The following is a 26,630-nucleotide window of genomic DNA, read 5'->3' as shown; positions in this document are numbered from 1 at the left end:
GGCCATGCAAGAGGGGAGTCACTTCTCTGGCCCTCCAATCTGCAGTAAGAATCCAGGGCCAGGCCAGAGGTTCACAGTGAGAGGAGATAAAGGGAATTGGGTCAGAAACAGAGATATGGCAATGTTCTTCAAAAGTAAACTGCATGAGTCCAACAAATGTGTGATAAAATGTCCAGCCTTATTGCTACAATGAATGAAAATGAGATATCTTTTCCTCTTCTTCTCCTTCCTTTTTTTTTTTTTTGCCAGTGAAATTAGCAAAGAATGCAAAATGAGCAAGCTTTAAGGAGGATAATTTAGCAACACAGCACATGTGTTAAAAATGCTCATACCCATTGACCCCAAAATTCTACTTAAAATTTCTTCTAAGGACATAATCAGAGATGTGCCCAAAGAAATAAAGCAAAGTTGTTCATTTATAGTGTTCTTATAATACCTGCCACTCCCTCTTCATGAAAGAGATAAAGATAGAGAGAGAGCAAGAGCAAGAGGGGGAGAGAGGAGACAAATATCCAGAAGTAGGGGCTTGGTGAGGTAAAATTGAGATTTCCCTACAGAATGGAACAGCAGGCAGCTATTGAAGGCTGTATGTCGACAGAGGCAGATGTTTACAATTTATCACCATGTCAAAGGTTTTGAAACTTACATGTAGTATTGTACCCCCCAAACAAATCTCTGTATAAAATATCTAAATCTATGCATAGAAAAGCAACTGAGGAATCTTATATCAAAAAGCAAAGAGACTTTATCTCTAGGTGGTAGAAATACAGGTGATTTTTTTGCATGTGGGAAGGAATATGTTTTTCATATTTTTAAAAAAAATTTTTAATGTTTACTTATTTTTGAGAGAGAAAGAGAGAGAGACCATGAGCAGGGAGGGGCAGAGAGAGAGAGAAAGAGAGGGACACAGAATAGGAAGCAGGCTCCAGGCTCCAGGCTCCACGCTATCAGAGCAGAGCCCGACACAGGGCTCGAACCCACAAACTGTGAGATCATAACCTGAGCCAAAGTTGGATGCTTAACTGACTGAGCCACCCAGGCACCCCTGTTTTTCATAATCTGCACTGAGCAAGTGTTATTTTTGTAATCAGATGACACATTTTTATGACATAATTTCTTAAATAAACAAATTGCTTACATAAGGATTTTTAACTAAACCAGAAACTAAGGCTCCTGCATCATCTAGATTCTAGAGGTAAGTTGGTAAGTCAGTTTTTCTCCTGAGCTTTTCTCCAAAGCAGAAGCATATTTCTTAGTCTCTTCCCCACATAACATACGTAAGCAGATGGCCCTAAAATTTAAGAAAACAACAATACAGTGCTAGGGAGAACCCTCTGACCCATCCTACTCCCAATAATTGCTGAGCCAGGCATTTGGACCAATTGGGGATCTGCCTCCATCACAGCCACTATATACCAAGACTACTTGCTCTTTGCAGATCCTCATTTTGTCATGGATACTCTTCTGAGCTCTCAACTGGACTCTGAGTAAATAAGGAGGAAAGGAGAGGAGGACTCTGAATGAGGAAACTGGGGGAAATCCCAGAGTGGTGCGTAAGGACACTGCCTCCCTTCCTGGCTCAGGTAGCCATAGGATGCCCCAAAACCTGCAGTGGGCCTCAGACACCCACCAGGTCTGATCCTCTCCAGGAGCCCTTTTCTCTCCCTCAGACAGCTAAAACCAGCTCTGTGGTCTGACTGTGGAGGTGTCATGCAACGAGTCTTGTCACATATTTACCCTGATCCTTGACCCCAAAAGCAACAAAGTGCAAATTGCTATTTATTCAAACTACTATTTGATTATGTTGAAACCGAGCTGCTGAACCCAGAGATAACAGTCTTTATGGTGGGTAGGAACTTCCTGTCAAGGACAGTTCATTTTAATTTTTCCACTGAGCTCAGCCTCAAAGTGAGGTGGATTGCTACTCAGCAAGATGGACTGCATTAGTGGAGGCATTAATTGAGCGCAGATCTATGTCCCAAAAGCATAACGTTTGTTGTATACATACTTTGGGACAAGAAGAAAAATGAAAAACAGGTCTTTCTGAGGAAAAACTGAAAGCAGAATGTAGTCCATAGTCAGGATGGCAGCACCAAAGTCTAGCTGAGGGGGTTGGTGGAACTCTCCACCATTCCACAGCTCAATTCCAATGGGCTGTTTGCAAATGTTTCTAAAAGCTCAATGCCTGTGTTTGGATCTCTCTTTCCCAAACACTGGACTCCATCATGGTTCCTCTCACGACCAAGAAAAAGCTCCAGGAAACCAGCAACAGATGGGGGGCCCTTGGCCAAGGGGCCGTGGCATGTTTCCTGCTGCAAGGCTCCTCTTGGCCCAGGGTATTGATCACTGTTGGTAACCAATATGGTCCCTTCTGTCTACCTTTTACCAGTGACCTTGAGATGAGTCCTCAGCTGGAGCAAAATGTCACTTCTGGCCTCTTATTACTATGGTTCCAGGCCCTTGTCATCTTTCCTGAGCTGTAGACTGCTCTTTGTGCTGTTAAAATCTAGTTGGGATCACCCCTCCTCAACCACTCTCCTTGACCCCCGCCCCTACCCCCCCCCCCCCCCCCCCCGGCCCCAAATACAGATCCAAGCACTTCCGTGTTCCAACCTCACACTCTTCCAGACTTTTCTCTCCTCTCCTCTCACATCCTATGCTCTGGCCATACCAGCCTCCTCCTCCCTGCCCCTCTCCCAGTCCCTCAGCAAGCCCTGCTGTGATCCCACCCTGGTCCAACCACCTTCCTCTCCTGGCTGTACAACTGCAACAGTCTCCAACAGAGCTCCCTGCTTCCATTTTTCCCCCTGTCCAATCCATCTCCACACATCTCCAGACTGGTCTTTAAAAAAGTAAATGATGTTCACCTCTTCCTTAAACCCTCTGTAGCATGTGATGTTCCACCACACTTAGAGTAAAATGCAAACTCTTTCCTTGGCCTACAAGGTCTACCATGACCCAGCCCCTGCCTATCTCTCCAACTTCCTCTTGTACCACTATCCCCCTTGCTACTACAGCCATGCTTGTTTCCATTCTGTTCTTGGCACTTGCTGTTCCCTAGGCCTGGATGAAACACTTTTCCTCCAACTCTACCCCTGCCTAACTCCTTCTCATCCCTCAGTCTTAGCTCAAATACTACCTCCTGGCAAGGCCTTGCCTGACCACCTTACATAAAGCAGGACCACAGTCATCAGCACAGCTTTTACTGCCATCTGAACTTAAAAAAAATTTTTTTTTAACATTTATTTATTTTTGAGAGACAGAGAGAGACAGGGCATGAGCAGGGGAGGGGCAGAGAGGGAGACACAGAATCTGAAGCAGGCTCCAGACTCTGAGCTGGCAGCACAGACCCTGATGCAGGGCTTGAACCCACAAATCGTGAGATCATGACCTGAGCCGAAGTCGGACGCTCAACAGACTGAGCCACCCAGTTGCCCCACTTCTTTCCTATTTCATCCTTCGGTCATAGTGGGTTTGAGGTAGAAGGGAGTGCAGTGTCTGAGAGTGAGGTCCCGAGAGACCTTGACTAACCTGTTCACTGTTGCACCATCGGCACCCAGGACAGTGACAGGCACACAATAGATTTTAAATCATTATTTGTGATAAATGACTGACTGCAGGAAATAATAAGCATTTCCTAAAAGGGCTTCATTATCTCCAGCCTCCACACTGTAAGTAGTGCTAATTCCCTGCCCTTGCTTCCCTCTTCCCCTCCATCACCGTGTTAACATTTGTAGTAAGACAAACTCAAACAGCCCTCTCCCATAAAGCCTCCCTTGGCCCTTCTAGACAGAAATAACTCCTGGTTCCTCTGACAACCTACCTCTGCCGCATATTCCAAGGCCACCTACTTCAACATGGCTTTATTCTTTCTTCCTGGAAATTCCTGTCTAGAAAGATAAGGCTATAAATCAGAAAATAACTTCACTGTTGGCTCCTGAAATCAACTCAAACAATAGACAGCTCAAATACCTCTCCTTAGAAAAACGCTTTGCCAAACTAGGCAATGATTCACTTATCAAAGCAAGGGTTCTGCACCATGTTCACCAACCTGTGAACATCAATGTCAAGAATTTTGCCCAATCTCAAAATCTTTGCACTGTAACACCATCTTAAATCAGTCATTCCAGCCCCAGCCCACCAAACCCTATAAACGTCTGGAAGGTTCAGAGGAGCGACCTGCTTTAAAGGGTTTCCTGAGGCTCTGTGAAGGTGACCCCTTCCCTTACATTCAGCTTTGCTGGATGAACAGATTATTCTGGCGGTCTTCTAGGGGAGTTGGCAGGTAACAAGTGCACTCCTGCAACCACCATAGTGTCTAGCACTAAGCTCTTCTGTTTATGGTGAATGATGAAAGAATGAATGGACAATCGATTAGCTCACCTACCCCACCCTCCACTCTCTCCCTTCTCGAACCAGCCTATCCAGAAACAAGCGGTGAAGGGGTCAGTAATCAGGGTTTTGGACCAGGGAAGCCCTTCACTGCAGTGACTAGGTTTTATTTTGGAACTGATGGCATAAACCCATTGGCGGGCCCCGAGTTTCACCCTAGATCCAGGCTACGACACCACTTAGCCAACCAGCCTCTCCCCTCGTGCCCAGAGCTACGGCACTGGACCGCTACGGGCTGCAGAAGGCGGGCTTCACGCACGTGCTGAATGCAGCCCACGGCCGCTGGAACGTGGACACTGGGCCCGACTACTACAGCGACATGGCCATCGAATACCACGGTGTTGAGGCGGACGACCTGCCCACCTTCGACCTCAGCGTCTTCTTCTACCCGGCGGCCGCTTTCATCGACGCAGCGCTCAGCCACGACCACAGTAAGAGACCTGTGACCCTTGGTGGTCCAACCCCAACAAACCCGCCCGAGGCCCCGCCCCACCCCCACGAAGCCCCGCCCCACGAAGCCCCGCCCCAAACCGAAGCCCCGCCCCTCACCTTGGCTGGAGGCGGGATCTGCGCACTGTTGAAGCCGGTTCTGCGGGGGTTGTGTGTGATTAAGCTGGGAATGTCCGAGGCCCAGGAACACAAGAACCACACTGAGCATGCGGCTGGTGGGGTTCGGGCCTTGATCGCCTCTGTGGGGAATCGGGATCGGGAGGGTTCAGAGGAAAGGCCTTTGGCCTGAATCCCAATCCCCTAAGGCTCATCAGCAATCCTTGGAGCAGCAGGGACGTCTGGATGCCCTCAAACCTGGGACTACAGCCCAGACACTAATTGTGCCTCCACCCAAACCTGACTAATAGCTAGGGGCTTCAATGCCAGAAAACCTTCAGGAAGCTGCCTTGACTGGAAATCTATGGAGAGACTTCAGATTTTCCTGCCAACCAACCAAGCTGGCAGCCTCCCCCAATCCCCTCCTTCCCACATACTCCGTCTAGTTAGGCCTCCTATAGAAAGCTGACAATCTAGCCTTTATATATGGCAAAATATATTTGAGAATCTGAGTTTTGCACTCATGGTGTCCAAGTTTCCCAAGGTTAATTATCTATTCTTTTTTTAAAAAATTTTTAAGTTTATTTATTTATTTTGAGAGAGAGAGAGAGAGAGAGAGAGAGAGAGCAGGGAAAGGACAAAGAGTGAGGGGGAGAGAGAATCCCGAGGAGTCTCTAAGCTGTCAGCATAGACTCCAGTGCAGGGGCTCAATCCCACAAACCATGTGGAGGTGCCTGGGTGGCTCAGTCCGTTAGGTGTCCGACTCTTGATTTCAGCTCAGATTCCATGAACTGGGAGATCATGACCTGAGCCGAAACCAAAACTCGGTTGTCAACTGACTGAGCCACTCAGGTGCCCCAATTATCCATTTTTTAAAATCACAGTGCTAGTCCTTGCACTCAAAATACAGTTTTAGCTGGTCTAATCCAGGTTAAGTCTACAAGGCTATTTTAGAGAGAAAGGCATGGCTTAGGTATGCATTGGGGGTAAAACAATGTGCGGTTATTGCTGCAGGGTGTAACTCAGGGCATTTTATAGAGGCCAGAGGGACTTCAGCTCCCTCCTCTGTGCTCTGATTTCAGACACACGCGTCATACTCCTTTATAGGACCATCACATAATTCAGGATATCCAGCTACTGAAACCCTTTCTTGCCACAAGAGTCTGGGATTATGAGGCTCACTGCCTGACCAGCTGGCCTGCTTCAGGAATTTGCAATCTGCAGGTTGGGCGCAGGCCAAGTCCCAGACCTTGATGGCCATCCCAAAGTGGTCCTGGCCCCACAGGTAGCCATAGGCACCAAGGATTTGCCATTATTTTGGTTCAGAAAGCAATGTCACAATGAAAAGAAGAAAAACCTACAGAGCCTAAGTGCTTATATTAAGGGATGCTTCATTTCAAAGTCGTGCTTTTATGAGTCTATTTATGGACCATCTTTTGTATTATGCACATTCTGGGTTTCCAAGCAGTATCAAAAAGCAACTGGACTCTGACTCATCAACATGAGGTAAAATTTGCCTCAGATTATTTGAAGTTAACTGAAAACATATTTGACAAGAAAAAACAAAAAGCTACAACAACCCAATCCTTCAGTTTCTGTTTAATGTACTCTTTTGCCATTACTGTATCTTCAAACTTTCTCTTAATGGAAGGGGTCTGGCAGGCTTTAGAGAAGACAGGGCGGGGATCAAATTCACAACTTACTAACAATGTGATTTCTCTAAGCCTTGGTTTCTCAATCTGGTGATGAAAATATTTACCCTGAAAGGTTATAATGAGGATCAGGAGTAACCCACATAGAGCACTTAGCAGAGAACCTGGTGCACAGCAGGTTCTCAGATGTGTTTGATAAAGAGAGGTTGTGCAGCATGAAGCACATAACCACACTAGCATGTGTGCATCATAATAATAAAGTTTCCAATCCCAAAAGGAAAAAAGACATTCCAACTTTGAACTAGTACAATAGACTCGTATGACAGCTTGTTTTCAGTTCCTGGCACAACATTTTAGAATCTTTCACCCCCCACCCCCACCCCTGCTAAATTAGGAAAGAATGGGGCTCTCAAGTCATACTTAGGCCTGGGCAGATCACAGAGCATTGATGTGGCGATGTCAGGCCCGTGTGGGCCCTAATGGACCACATGGTCAAAAGCACCTAGCAAAGAAAGGGTCAAGAGAGAAAAGTATATGCCCAGATCAGAGAACATGCAGGGATTAGAATCAGTGGGGAGGAGCGTGGGACTAGAATAGTTGGCTGGTGAAGCGAGCAGGACATGACCTCATTGCCAGGAGGGAGGCTGGGGTCCCTTCTCAGTGCCCTTCACAATTGAATATCCTCAAGTCTGAGCCTCAAATCAAATGTGAACTCTGCAGAACCTGGCAGGGAATGTAAAAAAAAAAAAAAAAAAAATGAAGCTAGCTGTGTGGAAAGCAGAGGAGTGTGGGTAGAGGGTGCTTATAGCTAAGTGGAGAGCCCCATACATTTTCCAAAGGGGGCAGCTGCTATTCAGTCTCAGCCAGCATCTTGTGAGAATCAGTGCAAATGTGGTAGATCTGATTTTTCAGGAAAAGTTTCCAATCTGGATTTTAACGTGAAATTGCCCAATTTTTAAGTGTTGGCAACAAATTGAAAACTTCTTACAATACTGCAAAGGCCAAACAAAAGATATCCAGTGACTGTCAGTTTGTAACCTGTGCTAAGTAGTCAGAGTAACAAAATAAAAATACTCAGCCCAGCAATGACATTGTCATAGACTCCATCCAGTGGGGATGGCATGTGCTCAGCCTTCATGCCATGTGGTGTGGCTAGTCGTTCACTGGAGATCTAGGGGACACTACTGTAGCATTTTAGAGCCAGGATCACTCGTATGTTTCTTATTATACTCTTGATGTAAGACGTGTTGATGGACAGTCTGGCCCAAAGGCAAGGCATCTCTCTCTCTCTCCCCTCTCTTGTCTTTCCTGTTCTTCCTTGGCTAGTTTCAGCCAAGCGTACACTGTTTCTCACTGCTGCCCCTCACATCCAGTCTTGTTTATTCTTGTTGAAAAAACCTTTCTCGTGGTGCTATAGAGCTGTGCCCAGGGCTTGTAGTGAGCCCCATGGGGCCCACTCCCACCCCTATCCTACCCTGACGCATCTCTTCCGAAAGAACTCCCCAGGCAACCGCAGTCACTCTTGGAAAATCTCAGAAATAATCTAGTCCAGTGTTTTGCCCCAAGAGCTGGGGAAACAGAGGCCTGGAGAAGCCAAGTGATGTGCCCAGGGTCATAGAGCTGATCAGAGGCCAGCGGGAATTCCTTCTGTCATTTGGACCTCTCAGGAGAGTCCTTTGCTCTTATTTTGAGCACTCGGTGACCTAACTGTATAAGAGGTCACCAAAAATCATGAAAGGTGAGGCACTCCTGCTGGTTATGACATCTGAAACAACTGAACTTGCCATTCTTCAGCAGAGAAAGAAGTACTGACAAAATACTGCCATGGGAACCCCATTTGGACTGCCTACACTCCTCCTGCCATGGCATCCTCAGAGGTGAAGTAGTGTGGGCTTAATTTAATGAAATCTTCTAAGAAATCCCGGGGCAGATACTGTAAGGCTCTAAAGATCAGATTTTAGTATCACCACTCTCTGTTTGTTCTTTCTTTCTTTTTCTTAAACAGTCCACAGCCTGCTTCTGAAGGCATCTTAAAATCTATTATGGCTAAGGCAGGTATGAATAAACAAAACGAGTCTGCTTTTGAGCAGGAGCGTGGTCCTCTGGTGCCTCTAAGCTTTAACCAGACCAGATATTCAGGGTATTTTAAGGATCCCCTGCCCTACTGCAGCACACACAGGCCTGCCCCCCAGCAGTTCAAAACATAACGTGGACCCTTCTTCTGATGGCTTCCACACCCCCAGAAGTGTTTTGGGAGAAGTATGGATGCTGCCTTTGCAGGCTGCTGAGGGAGGTGAGTGAGCAAGAGACAGGCAAAGAGTATCCCCCAAAACCAAGGAAGGAGGCTGTTTATGAGAGGGCACAGCTGGCAGGGTTGGGGTTGAGTTGAGGGTGGGTGTTGGTGGGGTCGGTGGGTTAACAGGCTTGGCCTGTATATATGATTTGAGTGACAGAGGCCTATCTTTTGGTCACCAGTTGAAAATACGCAATTGGGGAGCAGCAGAGATTCTGGATATGGGTTTTCTTTATAAGACTGTGGGAATTCACCTTTTGGTAAAGGCTAAGGGGAATTATTAAATTGAAATCACCATTTCTCAAACATAGATTGTGACCTATTGGTGTGTCATAAAATGAGATTAGTGAGTGCAGCCAGCATTTCCTTAAAAAGAATGAATTGATTAGAAAATAATTGAATATAGCAGCATGCATTGCACGTAGTAAAAGTTCATATTACCTTGTGGAACTTTTGTCTGATACACACACACTTGTGGTATCACATAGAGCTCTGAATCTGGTGTCAGGGAGTCTGGGCTCAAATCATGCATGGTTCTGTCACTTCCCAGCTGTGCAAACAGGGCCGCTCACTTCTTTGCACATTATCTCTTCTGTAAAATGGAGATGATAATTTCATCATCAGTCTGTCGTGCTGATCGAGTATGGTAAGCTATGTAAAAATGTACTTGGACGAGCTGGGGGCGAGGTAGGGCTATGTACACGTAAACTGTGAACTGTGTGTTGTGTTTTCAGGGGGCACACAAAGAAGTGAAAGCCACTGATTTAGGAAATGTGTGCCCTGACAAAGCTGCCTTCACTTAGGGCCCTAACTCTGGCTGGTGTCTAACAGAGAGCCTCCTAGTTTCTCTGGTATGGGCCATTCCGGGAGCAGGCCCCGTGCAGGTCTCCTTGCCCTTGTCTCCTGAACCCTCTGAGAGCTTTCTCACCACCCGATGCTGGGCCCCAAAGGGTGATGCTTAGCAGAGCCACAAAGCAAAGAGAGAGCAGTGCCTGGAGGGTGCTGAGACAGGCCCTTTACCAAGGGAGGAAGACCTACCTACCAAGCTCACACGGCTGAGGGCATTCACGCCACTTTTGTAAAACCAAAATTCAGCTCCAGGAGCTTCTGCTGGAGCTGAGCACACCCTTCTCTCCCTTCCCCCTTTCTCTTCCAACCCCCTCCATCTCCCTTTGCCATTTTTCTCCCCTCCCCTCCTCCCACTTAACAGACTTCAGGCTCCCAAAAGACTTAATGAACTACAGCTTTCGTCTGTTTCAAGCATTTAGTCGTGACAGAAAGAATTACCCTTTTTGCCAGGGGAGGAAGAAACGCTTTAGTTATCAGCACAGCTGGCAAGAAGCCAGCCAGCCTCTGGAACAGTCTGTGGGGATTAGAATGCCAGAGGTAGACATTCCAGTCCAGGAGCACAACCATGCCATGCAAGAGCCGGGGCCAGCCTCCCCCAAACCCGACCCAGCAAAAAAGAAGCAGGCCCTGCTTCTTGCCTTCCTTTCTAGCAAATGTGCCCAAGGGAAATGTGGTGCGGTCACACTCTTGTAGCTCAGCATCATGGCAGGTGGGATTGCAGGGCCACCTGGTAAGCTTGTGGAGATTCGTGAAAATGAATTGTGACAAAATGAACAGTTCCTTATGAAGCACCTTTCTGCGCCAGCCCTGTGTGCATGGAGAGGCCATCATGGAGTTCTTCCTGATGGGCAAGATGTGCAGGCCTTGCTAGCTGGGAGAGGGGAGAGAGAATCCTGTGCCTGATGGTCAGGCCCTCTTGGATTTCTCACTCTGCCTGGGCATGGTCCTGGGCATGGTCCCCTGGCACAGGTGAGGGGGTGGCGGTGAGAAGGACACGGGGGAGCCATGTCTGTTCAGAAGTATTCTTCAACAAGCTGTTCTCATATCCTGATGTTCCATAAGCTCAGTGATGTTCATAAGTGTCTTTTTGGTCATCCTTCTGAGCCACAGGCCTGAGACTCAGGAAGAGACATCACTGGGGTCACAAGTCACATAGCTCAAGCTGCCCCTATCCCACAAACACAGGAGAGGGCAGCCACTGGGATGGCATTGGTGGGGACAGCCGGAGAGCCTAATCTCATTACTTTCTCTGTCCCCTGAACACAGTGGCCAGCGGCTAGCACACAGAAGGGCCTCAGTAACAAGTTGCTTTTAACTATTTCTAGCCATGGCACCTGCTTTTTGGGTGATCTCTGGCATGTCATTTCACCACTCTGAGCCTGTTTCCCATCTGTGAGGCAGGAATGATGATAATGAAACCCTGAAGTTTCTGTTAAGGATAAAATGAGATAACGCACATTGATGTACTACTGTGTGAGCTCGAGAGCACTACCAAATGCAGACCTGAAGGGTGCAGAAGCTGCTTCACACTGTGAGGCCGGGCCTAGCTGATGCCATGGTAGTGTTGTTTTGGTTGAAGTATATAAAGAAAATCCAGCTTCATTCAGACATGTAGATGGAGAAGGGAAGGATATTTTAATAGCCTTTTCTGGTAATTATGGATATTTTTCTTTAATACTACACCAAAACTTGACAAGTAATAGTTTCTTAAAGGCTAGCTATGATGCCTTGCAATCTGAAACCATACACATAAACTTCATACGTACTCTGTTATATGAAAATCCATTGGTCTGTCTTGCACTTTGGATGGATTTTTTTTTACTCACGCATGACTTTGTAATATCCCACATTGGTCATTTGGAAAATATTGGTTCACTAAGTTATGTAGATCTTCCAAATGTTGACACTTTTCATTGTATGTTATCAAAAGAACACATTTGTTAATATCACCACCAATCTTAACAGAAAAATCTAAAAGTATTGGGAAACTGTCAACCCCACAGTAATAGATACAAGTTTTCCAAGATTCTATTTTCCTCAAAAGCCTGAATTTTATCACTGGCAACAAACACCATTGGTTATTTCCTTTGACATGAAAGGCCTATTTTGTTCACTTTTTTTTTTTTTTAAGATTTTATTTTTGAGCAATCAGTACACTCAACGTGGGGCTCAAACTCACAACCCTGAGATCAAGAGTTGCATGCTCTTCCAACTGAGCCAGCCAGGCTCCCTACTTTGTTCACTTCTGAGACGAAGTCTGCCAAATATCCAAGTGTGAATTATCATGGTTTTTCTGTCATTTGCTCTTTTAAGTAAAAACAGTGTTTCATGAAACAGTGGCTAATTCAGCTTGCAACTCTACCTCCTATGTGCTTGTTCTTGAGATAACCATCTTACTTTGGCACTCAGCCAAAGTGCTTTAAGTGTACATACCATTTCATCACGCAAAATATTAAGCAGAAGTGTAACCAAAGGCTGAAATTTGATAAAAATTAATTTGTATTGCTTCATCAAGGATATTCTTAAGGGAAATCGGTGTCCCCCCCCCCCCCCCCCCCCGAGAGCACATGGTGGTGAAGAATGCAATGATTACCAGTATAGTGTGGTACCTCTTCTTCCCACTGCATTTCAGGTAAGATCCTGGTTCACTGTGTCATGGGCCGCAGCCGTTCAGCAACCCTGGTCCTGGCCTACCTGATGATTCACAAGAACATGACCCTGGTGGACGCCATTCAACAAGTGGCCAAGAACCGCTGTGTCCTACCCAACCGGGGCTTTCTGAAGCAGCTCCGGGAATTGGACAAGCAGCTCGTGCAGCAGAGGCGACAGGCCAAGCACAGTGACAACAGTGAGAAGGCTGGTGAGAAGGAGCCATAGCACCCCTAGCAGGGCCCACAGAGATACTCGGGAATAGAGAGGGAGGCTGAAATAGCCCTGCCCTGTGACCTGGGACAGTGAACCAAAGCTTGACTTCCTTCAATCTTAAACTTCTCAGGTGTATGCTGATGATTGGGGGGGGGGGGGGGATTCAAATCTGCCTCCTGGATGAGGACTTGGCTTCATAGCGGAATGGGGCAGACTGCCTTCTCAGCAGAATTGGTTACAGACGAGCACACAGTTCTGCACAAAGGTGCCTGTATTTTATTATTATTATTATTGTCATCATTATTATTATTTTCTGGTAAGATGGAAGCAGAAAAGGATTGGAAAATATGTAGGCATTGTGCTGTGATTAAATGTTTGGCTTTGTCTGAAAGTCACATTCTTTTTTTTTTTTATGTTTATTTATTTTGAGAGAGAGAGAGAGAGTTCACACATGCAGGGGAGTGGCAGAGAGAGAGAGAGGGAGAGAGAGAATCCCAAGCAGCCTTCAGGCTTTCAGCACAGAGCCTGACACAGGGCTCAATCCCATGAACCGTGAGACCATGACCTGAGCCAAAATCAAGAGTCAGACGCTTAACCAACTGAGTCATTCAGGTGCCCCCAAAAGTCACATTCTTAAAAAATAATTGTAAAATATAAATTTATTTTTTAGCTGCAGAAAAGTGCCTGGGAGAGCTGTGTTACAGAAGAGTCTGCATAGCTTATTAGCAGGCCCCTTCTCTGGGGCATCTGTATTTCCTTACCATCTCCTGCATCCTCTTTTCCATGGAATCCCCAGGCTTGGATCACCACTCATAGATGCCGCTGTCTGCAACCTGCAGAGAGCAACTCATTTATTAGGAATAGGTTGGGGGGGGGGGAGGGGTGGGTGCTGTCCTGAGTCCCGTACACTGGCCCCTGCCTTGTGCTCTTCTACCTTCCTCGGGAGCCAGGGCTCGCAGAATCCTAGCCAGAGCTGCCACCACCCAGAAAAATTCAACGAATTGTGGACAAGTTTAACTTTACAATTTTGGAAAAAAGACGGGGGATATTCTTTAGGGAACTGGCACTTGGAGAAACTCCTTTCATTTTGATTCTAGTCAAAGCAACACAGGCTTGTTTTCAGTCATACCAGAAAGCATTTGCAAATGTGTTTGCTGTGGAATGGGAGAACAAGGCAGCCAGGTGAGCTCAGGTGTGCCCTGCCTGTGTGATTTTCATTCTCGAGGAGAAAACAGCAGGAGACATCAAGCAGATAGAGATGGCTTCTGGAACCAGGAACCCTAAACTAGACAGAACCCAAAGAGAAATGCTGATGGAGATGCCAGAGGTCAAGGACCAGAAACGAAAACTGCCCGGAGAAAGCAAAAAGAGTGCGATAAATGCCTGTGGAAGAAAATATGAAAAGGGGCTTGGTCCTTCGATTTGGTTATGGTTTTCAGCAGAATGAAAGAGGAAGTTCTTGATGGAGGAAGGATAGTGTCGGGGGGCCCAGCAGCCTTGTAAAACTTCCCTGTGAGTTTAGCTGGGCTGCCCTGATTTTGTGCCACAGGAGAGGACTTGTGGCCTGGGCCCTTGGTGGCTGGGCCTGGCTTCCTGGGACTGCTCTGAGAGAGTCATCGTGGTCCAAGAGTAGTCAGGTCCTCATAAGGACTTGAATCTGAGTGTGAGGGGAGCCATACACAGGCTTATGGGAAAGAGATATAGACCAAAAGGAGCTCTAGGGTCCCAGAGGCACCTACCTGGACTTTCCCATCACAGGATTCCAATAACCCACTCAAAACTCATTTATCTCCTAGGTCTAATATATTCCTTGTCTAGAAAGAAATTAGTATTTCCATTTTAATGAAATATTACATTTAATACATCATAATGACATACTTACATTTAAATGAATCCATTGTGGGATGTATGGTAGGATGAAATGCTGGTGTTCTCTTGAGCTTCTCTATACTTTCCTACATGGGCCCATCTCTTTGTGGGGCTGTGAGTCTTACTGAGGACAGCAGGAGCAGAGAACTTTAAAGTTGGAGTTCTGGTCTCTGCAAGATGGCTCCTGGGGGCCAGAGGTGGGAGAAAGGAGGAACAGAAATTTTTGCAAAAGCATTTCAAGTCTTCAGAAGTAAATTATTTATTTGGCCAATAAGTATTCATTGAGAACCTACCGCATGCCAAAAATTGGGTTAGAAAGCCAAAAGTAAAAACAAAAAGGCATGTTGTGATAAAGTGCAATGAGGCAAACAGGTAGTGAGGTGAAGGACAATTGGGGATGGGGTGAAGACCTGAGGAGATGGGGTGAGCTGAGACTTGAAGGAGCACACCCTCCAAAGGGGGAGTCATTCTAGGCTGAGGAACAGAACAGCACTGGTGAAAGCCCCAGAGTGATAAAGAGGCATATTTTTGAGGAAACGCCCCTCAGTGAAGCTGGAGCCCATAGGTAGGGGGAAATTGGAAGACGTGGGTTATAGAAGCTAGATTCTATTTCAAGTACAGAGAAAAGCCACCGAATGGTTTTAAGCAGGGAAATGGTATGACCTATGTTTTAAGGAGATCACTCTGGCTGAAGTATGGAGAATGGATTGTTGGGAATTAAGAAGGGAGGCAAGAAGACCAGACAGGAAGCTGTTGGAACCCTAGACAGGAGAGGATGGTGGCCTGGACTGAGACAGCCCCAGGGGACTACTACTCAAGATTATTTTGGAATTATCCTGGAGAGTCGACAGAACCTGATGAGAGGGCAAAGAAAAATGAAAGCTATTGATTCGGTTTCTTGCCTGAGTATGGAGATGAGGTTGACCAGGGCAGAAATGGGGGGAGAGGGCTGGAGATCACCAGTTACGTCTGTAAGACATACATAAAGTATCCCGTGTCATTGGACCTTGAATCTAGGAGCTCAGAGGAATGTTCACAACTGGAGGTGTAATTCTGGGTGTTATCTGTGCGTAGGTGGTGTTGGAACTCATCATCCTGGGTGAGATAATGAGAAAAGGGAGGAAGTCCCAGGCCTGAGTGCTTCAACATCAGTGTTTAGAGCTGGGCCTGGGTGGCAGAGGGAGAACCAGGAAAGAGGACAGAGAAGGAAGAAGAAAAACCAGGAGTGTGGAATTATGGACACCTGGGCACAGTTTCATAATTTAACAGTACTGGTAGTCTGTTGGCTGTACACTGGAGACAATGCTTGCTTATAACAAAGCAAAGTTTATTTGTATGGCACTTAATAGTTCCTGTAGCATCGTGAATTTGTTAGCTGAGCCTTGAAATCAGAGAGATGACAACTTACGGTCTTTTCAGAGTTACGTGTAGGAAGAAGAGCTGCCATTTGGAGAATTGGGTTTGTTTCAGCTTCCAAATGTTAGCTGAGTTTGGGCAATTAAGATAGGTTCTTTGAGCCCGATCTCCTCATCTGACACCGGAGACAATGGCCCCATTTCCTGCACAGGGTAGGCGTGTGGATCACGTGGGAAGGCTGTTTATGAAAGCTTGTAACAGTATTGTGAGTCATCATTTCTGAAACAGAGTGTCGGCAAGGAAGGCCGATGCCTTCACACCTGGGTAGGCACCACTTGAGCGATTCAAAAGAAAAGGTCGACAGCTGATGACCACTCACGACTCTTATAAGGTAAATGAAAGAAGAGATTACTGGGCTTAAAAAACATGGCTTGTTAATGAATCTCAACCTGATGGTGACTCCATTTCAGTTCTGATGAATCCAAGTTCCTGTTTTCCAGGATCCTTGGTGTCACATTTTGGTCTGAATTGCTTTCTCTAGTGAGAGTGGGTAAGGAAGAGTGTGCAGTGTTCTGAGGCCACCTCAGATCAGCAGTTTCTCTCCCCCAAGCCTTTCTGTTCTGCCCGTGAATGCTGGAGATAGGGGCCAGCAGAGGGGGTCCTGTACCTGGATATGCTGCAGTCCCTTGGGAGCCTATGACACAAGGAGTCCCTAGTAGTGTTCTTGGATTCTGATCTGGTAGGTCTGGGGCAGTGACCAGAACTTGCCCACAAGCTCCCTGGAGGACTGTGAGGAAGGCAGGGTGTGGGGGTGATGGAACCCCAGTTTCACACAAACCACAGGGTGTGATTAGCAGGCCATGGCAAAAGGAAAACACAAGGGAATCTCAGTCCCAAAGGACCTCAACAGAAGAGGAAGGAGACTACATATGTGAAGGTTTCAAGATGGGGCCTGTGGAAGCTTCCATATCAGCTTGTTAGCAGGCCTCCACCCCAGCTCTTAGGCTCAGGCAGCCTCTTGCCTGACAGGTGCACCCACTGGGCTGCTAAGATTCATGGCTACTGCCGAACTAGCGGCACACCATCACCTCCCTCTCTGAAGCTGGATTAGGTTTTCCTTCCTATTAGTTTCTCTTCTTCCCTTTGTGACTAAAGCCCTTGCAGAAGTGTCTTTTCATGAGCTCTCCCTCAGCCACTACAGAGAATTCCCTCACGGACTGGGCATTTGTGGAAAGAAAGGACCTAAAGACAACGTCTTGCCAGACGCTAAACCCAGAACGCTTTGTAACTGTGAAGGAAACCTAGTAAGGGTGAGAGCGCAAAGCAAAACCCCATTGGGCCTCCTCTCTCTACAGTGTCCTGTGATCCTGGGGCATGTGCACTAGCCTGCCTTTTCGGTTTTATTCTGAGTCTACTTGAAAGTTTGTGTCTATGTCTATACAACACTTGATTTGTGTTGAACCACTGATGGAAAAACGTTCTCCCTCTGCGCGATATAAAAGAAATGATGGGAGAGTCGTGAGCACCCACATTTAGACACATTGGGAGCTTAATGGGCCAGTTCCCATGGATGCCAAGTGAGGCATTTATTTCTAGGCTAGAAGCTCAAATAATAAACTGTTTTAACAGTCAGACAGAAGTTTCTCTGAATGCCATAGAATAGTGTTTGTAAACAATGACTTTTTGTTTTTGGTCTAAACTTTAGACTCTAAAGAAAACATCCAATCATTCATTCACAAGAGCAAAACTTTCACACCTTTTTTTTTTTTTTTGGAGATGATTTTTCAAACGTACAATCCCAAATTGGGTGTTTGGGTATTAACTTTTATAAAAATGAAGTTTGCTACCACTGTGCTAAGGCCCTGAGGGGTGTTTACACAGACGGTACAGATGAGGCAACTGAATATTTGTATAGGATCCCTTTGCAAATGAAGATCAAAGTCAAAAAGAAAAAAACAAATTCACTTTATTTTAAAGACAATGATTGGCATACAGAAGGTATGCACCAGCATAAAATAAACTTTCATGAAAAGCATTAAAATCCATTATAAATTAATTTATTAAATAGGTATTTGGTATATGTGATGGTTTTATTAGATATTACTCTTATTTATTGCCAACCCCCTCCCCCAAAGTCAAAACAAATCAGAAAATCTCATAACTCCAATTTACACTAAATAATTTATTTTCCCAAAATGTGTATGTGTTCTGAGATGTGACACATGATACAGTTCCATTGGTCATTCTCTATCAATCATAATATGACAGGACACAAGAGGCTAAAAATGGCTCATCATAATTTATTTTATGTTAAAATGTACAGCTTTTTTTTTGTTTGTTTTTTTTCTTCTTTTTTTTGAAGTGACTGACTAAAAAGAGAACAGATAAATACAAGAGTGTCGCTGGCTCCTATTTTATACAAGGATTACGCCTCTCCTGCTTGGCCCTTACAGTCACCCTGTACAGGTACAAAGGCTACAAAAAAGGAAGCAATATAAACAGACACAAATAACTTTTTTTTGCTTTTTTACATGCGATTTGTAAGCTTAGTTTGAGCTATTCACAAGCTACTTCTCTATTTTTCCTTAAAAAATAACTCCAATATTTTATAAAGATAGAAAAATCTACAGATGGAATGAAAATGTAAAGTTAGAGGCATTTCCATAAAATAGCAACTTTACACCAAATTCACTATTTTTTTTTAAATCCTGCCAAGTATTTGGACATATATGAAATGTTTCAAAACCTGACAGATAAACACTGAGATATGCTTCATTCAATAAACAGAAGTCTGCATTTATAAAACAGAAAGCTGCCTTTTTTCCCCAAAGAAATCTGTCACCAAAATGGAAAAGGGTCTCAACTTTACACCAAACATTTAGCAATAAAACCCCTTTTGACTAACCAAATGGGAATAGCTTTTATAGCTCTTTACAGTTTTATAATTAACAAAAATATAATTTTATTTTAAACCCTCAAATTAGGGCACCCTAATCAAGGCAAAAAACTTAAGAAATGGCTTACTGTTAGCACAACACTTGTACAGTACTACAAAATGCACTGTCACTAACAAAGACATTAGCGGCATGCTGAAGTGTCACCTTAAACAAAATATACAATAACTGAAATGCTAAAGGCATTTACATGGAGTGGACAGGGAAGAAAAAAAAAAGTTCTAGGTTCAGTATTAAAACAGATAATTTGGTGGGGCGGGGCTTGATATCCACATCATTTCATGGAAGCAGGCACAACAAGTGGCTGCCTTCAAATTGTAGTCCAGAGAGGCCTTCCTTTGCAGAGAATTTCATATAAAAGTAACAGAAACAAAGATACCAAAAAAAGAAAAAGGAAAAAAAGAAAAACAACTTGTATAAGGCTTTCTGCTGCATACAGCTTTTTTTTTTTTTTTAAATAAATGGTGCCAACAAATGTTTTTGCATTCACACCAATTGCTGGTTTTGAAATCGTACTCTTCGAAGGTATTTGTGCAGATTCAATCCAATAGTGATGCCCAGGGGGATCTTGTGACTGCCCATGTTGCCTACCTTCTCATGTAGGACCCATTGAGAGACTGTTTGGACATGCCCGTGTTCATGTAGCCGTGATGTCCGGGGGCCGTGTACATCATGTTACCATGGGGTGGGGTCTGCATTGGCTGCTGGGCATATGGCTGGGTTCCCATCATGCCCATCTGCATCTGCATAGGGTATTGGGGTGTTTGATTCATGTAGCCATGATTGCTGTGGTAGCCGCTGTTCATCATCGGCTGGGACATGCTGTACCCATTCATGGCATTGAGAGTATTCATGTTCATGTTCACAGAGTTGACATTGTAGGCTGGGGCTGGCATCAGGTTCACACTCATGTTCATACCTCTCTGCATCGTTAAAGTCCGTGCAGGACCCTGCATGGCTACAGTCTGGGAGCGCCCATAGATCTGAGACTGATGGGTGGCAGCGGCTGGTGACAGAGATGCCGATTTGGTTCTCATGGAGACGTGGCCCTTGCTGGCAATCTGGGTTTGCAGTCTTTGGCTGTGAGAGATGCCAATGTTTGATGCAGCCATGTTCCGTTGCAAAAGAGGCGGTGGCAGATTCATCGGAGGAGGAGTCAGGTTGGGGGGTGGGGTCATTGTAGCTTGTGCTTGGGGTCCCCCAGGGACAGAGTGCGGAGACTGAGAAAGCTGGACAAGCCCTGTGTTACTTAATGGTGTGGACAAAGAGGCACTGTTTGCATAGGAAGTTACAGCAGCGGAATGGCTGTAAGGCAATGAATGATCAATAAGTGTATTAGTTAACTGCTGTAGTTTGGCAAGGCTGAAGGTGGCTGATGGCTGTGGGTAATGCCCAGCCCCAAAATCACTCTGACCCATTCGTTCATATAAGCCAATGTTGGCGTTGCCAGTCTCAGGGATGTCGGCCAGCTGCATCGGTGGGGTGAAGTTAGCGGCCATGCTACACTGAGCCAGCTGCTGGCTGCTGCTTGGAGGCCTCTCCACCACACAGCCTTGAGGAGACTTGACGCTGCAGGTTGGGGGAGAACTGATGCTGGTTTGCTGCAGCATGCTGCAGCTCCCACTGATGTTGGACATCTGCTGGGTGACAGCACAGCTGCTCTGTGTCAGATTGCTAGAGGTGAGGTTGCTATAGGAGCAGCTGTTCTGTGAAGAGCCGTTTCCGCAAATGCTGCCGCCCATAGTAGAATCATAGCTACTAGGGTTCTCGTAGTTCTCGGTTGTGCTCTCGATACTGCCCAGGTCACTAAATCCACTGTCCACGACTTGCTGGGAATGATCTGAAACTGACGGGACGTCCATCATTGGACTGGTTTCCATGTTTTGCAAAGATGGCACGGAGATGGCACTTTGATCCGGGCTGATTTGGGCATAGCTATTTTCCAGGGCAGGGACACTTGGGCTGTTGACAGAACGTACTGACTGGCCAGGATGGGAATGGACGGATGAAACTGGGCTACTGTGGTCTGACTGCTGGCAATCATCTAGAGTGGCGGCTATTTGTGGGCTTTGGTCTGCATGGGTGTAGTTTTGTAGGCTTCTGCAGGCCTCTTGAGTCTCAGCACAATCCTGAAAAGTGTCATCCTGTTCACTATTCTCCTGGGTCAAAGACTGAACTGCCTGAACGGTCTCAGAGTCAATTTCCATGGCCGTCGTGTTTCTCTCTTTGAACTCAGAATCCACTTCTTCGCCACTCTTTTGGTCCTGCTTCTGTGCCTGTTCTTCTGGGGATTCCTCATCAGATTCAGGTGCAGCTTCAGTGTCTCCAGAAAGCTCCTTAGGTTCACTGTTACACGCAGCTGCAAGGTCAACGCCACACTCCATTAGGACCTCTGAGTTCGAATGACTAGGCTGGACACTAAGGTCTAAAAAAGCCCCCTGGTTTTCTAGTACTTCTTTAAAGGATTCTCTTGGGCGTTCTTCCTTCTCTGCTTCTCCACACTCCATGTGACTGTCATCTTCATCATCTGCATCATGACCCTCATTGTGAGATGGCTCTTCATCCTCTTCCTCCTCCTCTTCATGATCATCCAGAGGAACAGGGTCTTCTTTGTCCGTGAAGACTTCTGGTTCCTCTTTTTCCTGATTTTTAGCACCACCTGGGTCTTTTTCTACATTTTCTTCTTCTTCCTCCTCTTCCTCTTCTTCCTCCTCCTCTTCTTCCTCCTCGGGTTTGATTAGATCATCTTCTGGTTTTTCACCTGGTGATTTATTTGGACTTATCGGTGCACATGTTTCATCCCTTGTGTTTTCATCCCGAGGCAGCAGGGGTTCCACAGCTTCCTTGACTTCCTCCTCAATCCTGGTGGGAGTAGGGCTGGTTTTGCCTTCTGGAGTCTCCTTCTGTTCTTCTACTGTTATCTGGTCATCAGGTTCCATGGGTGTTTCTGGCGGGGTGTACAAGTTCAGTTTAAATCCGGTCTTCCTCTCTTTGTTTGGCCTCCACTTAGATAGACTACGTTTTGTTCCTTTTGGCCACACTTGTTTGCACTTTAGAGGTTCAAGATTGTCTCTACTGCCTTCTTTCAAGTTATCTGTATCATCATCCATATTGTCTTAGCGAGGAGACAGAGAGAAACGAGAGGAAGAAAAACAAAGTCTTAGAAAGCATAACCTTGAACAACTTGAATTCATTCTTTTCAATTAATCAGTAAACACTGCTTTTGATTTCAAGAGTCGATGATAAAGACATAATCAAAACGAATACAGAATCATATTGTGCTATAAACCGAGTAAACAGTCCAGGTCTGGGAAAGTAATATATGTCTTGTATATTCCCTCTCTCCCCTTCCCTCCCGACCTCCGACAGAAAGTTGTGCTTTTTATAGAAAGCACACGGATACAGACAACTATAATACTCTTATTTGAGTTTAACAAATAAGACATTCTTTGATGTAAAAGCCTGGAATTCATTCCACAATGTAAAATGAATAGAAGCCTAACTCACATATCTGTCCTGAGAAAGTAAATTTCTGTTTGTGGACATTTACTAGATTTAAATGATCTCGGATGACATTATTTACTTTGATTTGAATGTTCTCTCTGACATAAGAATAAACTGTGTACCTCCGAAACAAATGAAGACATAACTCCAAAATACAAATGCATCTGTTATCTATACTAGAGGATCATCATTTTTGCATGATACAAACTATGATGTAGTTACCATGAAACAATTGAATATTTAAACAACTGGCATTCTTTTTATCACTAATTCAGTCCACATTGTATTTTGATCAATTTGTTGCTCAAATGTAAGGTTTGAATATTAAAGTAAATAAGAAACAAACCAAAACTGTCATGTTCATTTTAACTCAGCTAATATTATTTTTACTGTACCTTTACACACATATGAATATAAACCAATTTGTAAGTATATTTGTAGAAATATAAGCAAACAAATAAACATATGAATAAATGCAAATATAAAATACCTAAGTCTTCATGAGACCTTTAGAATGTTAAAGCTCAAACTCATCTCCTGGAGGAGTCAATGTAAAGGAAAAGCTTCACAAAGAAAAATAGCCTTATTACAAACATTACTGTGGAGAACAAACAGAAGATTTTACATTCAATGTGGAACAGAGATCTTTTTTTTGTCAGAATGGAGGGATTTCTAATCCAGTCAGTGCAGAGCAGGGTAAGCCTTAGCTCATTTATGTAATAAAAGGATTACCCATAAACTTACCTGCAAGTACTACATTCAAATTGGCTAGCTGAGAACACATAAGTGATGTAGAGGGATTCCTTCAGAAGTTCAAAGTACAACACCCAATTAACAGTCACTGCAAGATGCTCAAATGATTTTATTTCTATCACAGTAATAACCATGCCAGTGCCCCTGGAGTCCACATGTTACTGGACCTACAGCTTTTGTAGGAACACCTCTCTAAATCAGAAGCCGAGTTTTCTGATGATTAATTTTTTAAGAAAGGAGATCTTGAAAGGAATCAGAAGTAATATGGTCACTTAGGATTTTAAAGACAAATGGCACAAAGTGGAGAATAAAAGGTAGTGATGATTCATTTACAGGCTCCTGAGAAGGGAGTTAAGAACTGGAAATAAGGCTCAATGTCCACACAAAAAATGGTGTCTTGCTATAGTTTGTTGTTGTTGTTGTTTGTTTGTTTAAAGAAATGGGGTGGGTGGGGGGGAAGGCTTGAGATTCTTTATACCCTGGGCAAGATGTTATTCCCTCAGGACACTACTGTATGTAGTAATAGTATACCTATTAATTATAAAAGTCAGGAAGATGCTTGCTCTTGCCCTTAAAGTTGTGACTTTTCAAAAGCAAGAGAGATACCTGCAGTTCCCAAAGAAATGAGATGGCCTCTTCCTAGATGGAAGAGATGTTGGAATAAGTTTTTAAATACAGTCATTTCAGCTGTAGAGTGGACAGATTGCCCCACAAATCCTCATGATTCAGCTGGGAGCTTAAGTTCCCAGCCCAAAAGGCAAGGAATGGTTGCTTTTAAACTGGATATCAAAGTTGATTCACTGGTGTTAGTATTTGTTTTTAGAGGATGGGGTGGGGTGTCTCTGCCAACAGCAAATTTTGAATTAGTAATTTAAAAGGAAGGACAATTTCCTGATTTCTACATTATCCTATATTATCAAAGCTAATACTGATGGTGTGGGTGAGTTGAAATGATTCTTGATAATAATATATCCTAAGACACCACTAATTATAAGATGTGCCATCGATTTTTTATAGGAAAAAAGAAATTATTGCATTCAATGCTCACAGTAATATAAACCCTGATTCTGGAAATATTAAATGTGAAAAAAAGCACTTAGTAGAATCAAGGAGATGCAGTGTATTTCTTACTGAGAGACTTCAAAGTTTTTGAGGACAAGCCAATTTCTAAGATGAACCCACCTAGAGGAATGTTGTGGCCTTAAAAGTTGTTTAAAATAAAATTCAATTCCAGGAAGAAGGGATAGAACCTTTTATGAATGAGAATAGACAGATGAGCACTTATTCCTGGTGGGTCGACACAACCTCAGAGATGCCTTTGGGTATAACTTCAGGTGCCTGCCTTTTGGCAGTAACACACAAGATATTCACAAGGATAAGATTTTTATAATTCTTCCACTTACTTCTACAAGGGTCAGCATTCTTAAAACAATGATTGTCTTTTTCTTCCTCTTCCTCTGTTTTTCTTTTCTTCCCAGGCTGATGTTGGAATGCTTTTCTCAGGACTGGCTTCCCTCCATCTTCCTCCACTTCAATCTCACAGGTAGGCTCCAGGTGCGGCATTGGCCTCTCTTCATCTGAGTTGTCAAAGGGCTCATTCAGTACTTCTGTCGTCTCAGAAATGGTCTCAGTTGTTACACTGCTGTTGATCCTCCTGCGTTTACGACCCCTTTTCTTCTTTAGTACAAAAGGCCGCTGAAATTAATTCCAAACAATACATAAGAGCTCATGAGAAATTAAATGGTTGAGTTGATATGCAGCAAACATGTACTGAAGGCATGTCTCAGAACCTTACACATAAAGACTTCTGTAATGCCTTTGTACTTAACCTTCCATTTGATGTTTAACATCCCTCTCGGGCTCCAACTACACAGGCAAGTGTTTTCCAAATAAAACAGTTGTTTACTCAAGAAGATGCTTTGAGAGGGAACATCACCGCAGCTGAACTGTAGACTTTAAAAAGCTAAGGTTTGCTTTTCTAGAATATATTTTCCTATGGTACTTGCAGACTTCAATATTCTACATTATAGCTATTAATGTCCTCATGGACACAGATGTTTCCATAAACGTTGTAATAACCAACTAGCCACTGGGTCACTCATTTAATACTTGATAACTGTTCAAGGAGCACCTTCTCTATGCAAAATGCTACAGGAAGTTTGATGGCATACAAGGTTAACCTAATTGTTCCCTATTTCATAAGACTTCAGGAACAATGAAAAGGGAAGAAGATAGGGTACTAGAAGAAAGGATTATTTAATGTTTAAAATGTTAAGAGAGTCATGTATTGGTGACTACAGGGATGTCAGCAGCTGACAACTTTATAAAGTATTTTATTATACAAGGCATCTAAAAAATTAAAAGACATGTGAAATCTGTCCTATTTATAGATGATACGAAAAATTTTTTTCTGATTGTACTACAGGTTGGTAGCAATTATAAAATACTTTTGCCCATGCAAAAAAGCATTTAATGAAACAAAATTAAAATTAGGAATAACAGATTTGCTGCTTAAATGGAATGTGTCAATAGTGGGCCTGAAAAATTATTTAAAATATATTGCAAAGAAGGTTCAATATGCTTGGTTAAAACTCAAACTCTTATGGTGCCTGGGTGGCTCAGTCAGTTAAGTGTCCCGACTCTTGATTTCGGCTCAGGTCATGATCTCACGCACGGTTCATGAGATTGAGCCCCATGCACTGGGCATGGAGCCTACTTGAGATTCTTTCCTTCTCTCTATGCCCCTCCCTTGCTCACATATTCTTTCTCTCTCTTTATCTCTAAAGAACAACAACAACAACAACAACAACAAAAACTCAAAGTCTAAGTAAACTGTATCCAAGAATTACTGTTGCTCACATTAACTCTCTGAATGTTCACATATAAACCTGATAATCATATTCTGTAATTAACATTTATGGTTATTAACACTCCCAGTTGGCCTGCCCTCCCTAACTCACTAATTTTCCCAAACGTGAGTACAACCAATGTAAAGAACTAGTTTTCTTTATTTTTTTAATGTTTGTTTATTTTTGAGACAGACACAGAGCGTGAGCAGGGGAGAGGCAGAGAGAGACGGGGAGACACAGAATCTGAAGCTGGCTCCAGGCTCTGAGCTGTCAGCACAGAGCCTGATGCGGGGCTTGAACACATGAACTGCAAGATCATGACCCAAGCCGAAAAGTCAGACGCTTAACTGACTGAGCCACCCAGGCACCCCAAAGAACTAGTTTTCTTTAAATTGAATCAATTTATATGATGGGAGTCGATATTGTACCTTGGATAATCCTGGTTTTGTTGTTTTTAAAACAGATTTCTTTTGTAGTATACATAATACCTGAATACATTTGTCTGGTAAGAAATCCAAGATTACTCACAAGTCTGAAGTTTACTTTATGGAGAGCTCTTTTCTACCCCTTCCCCACAGCTGCCCTTCCATTAAAAGACTATCAGGCTTAGAAGAAGGCGCACCAAGCTGGGATTTACAACAGCAGGTTCTTTGACGCACAGTACATAGGATGGCCTTGGGGCGGAGCTGCAACTTGTGTTATTTCTGTAAGTCTTAGCTATACTAATAATATCTGGTCCCTTGCTATG

At 44.2% G+C, this 26,630-nt stretch overlaps 2 protein-coding genes across 8 annotated transcripts in view; one reads left to right on the top strand and one right to left on the bottom strand.

The window, feature by feature from the left end:
- The window catches only part of DUSP29 (dual specificity phosphatase 29), a 36,090-nt gene extending 23,100 nt beyond the window's left edge, over positions 1-12,990 (top strand). For all 3 annotated transcript variants that reach the window (XM_086680046.1, XM_086680047.1, XM_025918383.2), the window contains exons 3-4: positions 4,603-4,823; positions 12,365-12,990. In XM_086680046.1, coding sequence (XP_086536172.1) covers positions 4,603-4,823; positions 12,365-12,609 — 466 coding nt within the window. In that variant the 3' untranslated portion in view covers positions 12,610-12,990. The remainder of the gene's footprint in view (positions 1-4,602; positions 4,824-12,364) is intronic.
- Positions 12,991-17,770: 4,780 nt separating this feature from the next.
- Positions 17,771-26,630, bottom strand: part of KAT6B (lysine acetyltransferase 6B) — a 190,539-nt gene continuing 181,679 nt past the window's right edge. For all 5 annotated transcript variants that reach the window (XM_086680042.1, XM_086680041.1, XM_086680043.1 and 2 more), the window contains 2 exons: positions 24,437-24,728; positions 17,771-21,891 (listed from right to left, as the gene is read on the bottom strand). In XM_086680042.1, coding sequence (XP_086536168.1) covers positions 19,364-21,891; positions 24,437-24,728 — 2,820 coding nt within the window. In that variant the 3' untranslated portion in view covers positions 17,771-19,363. The remainder of the gene's footprint in view (positions 21,892-24,436; positions 24,729-26,630) is intronic.

Source organism: Puma concolor, chromosome D2, assembly GCF_028749965.1.
Source record: "Puma concolor isolate L17-30 chromosome D2, mPumCon1.1.hap2, whole genome shotgun sequence".
NCBI lineage: Eukaryota > Metazoa > Chordata > Mammalia > Carnivora > Felidae > Puma > Puma concolor.
The sequence above is the reverse complement of the archived record's forward strand: the minus strand, read 5'-3'. Positions and strand labels throughout refer to the sequence as shown.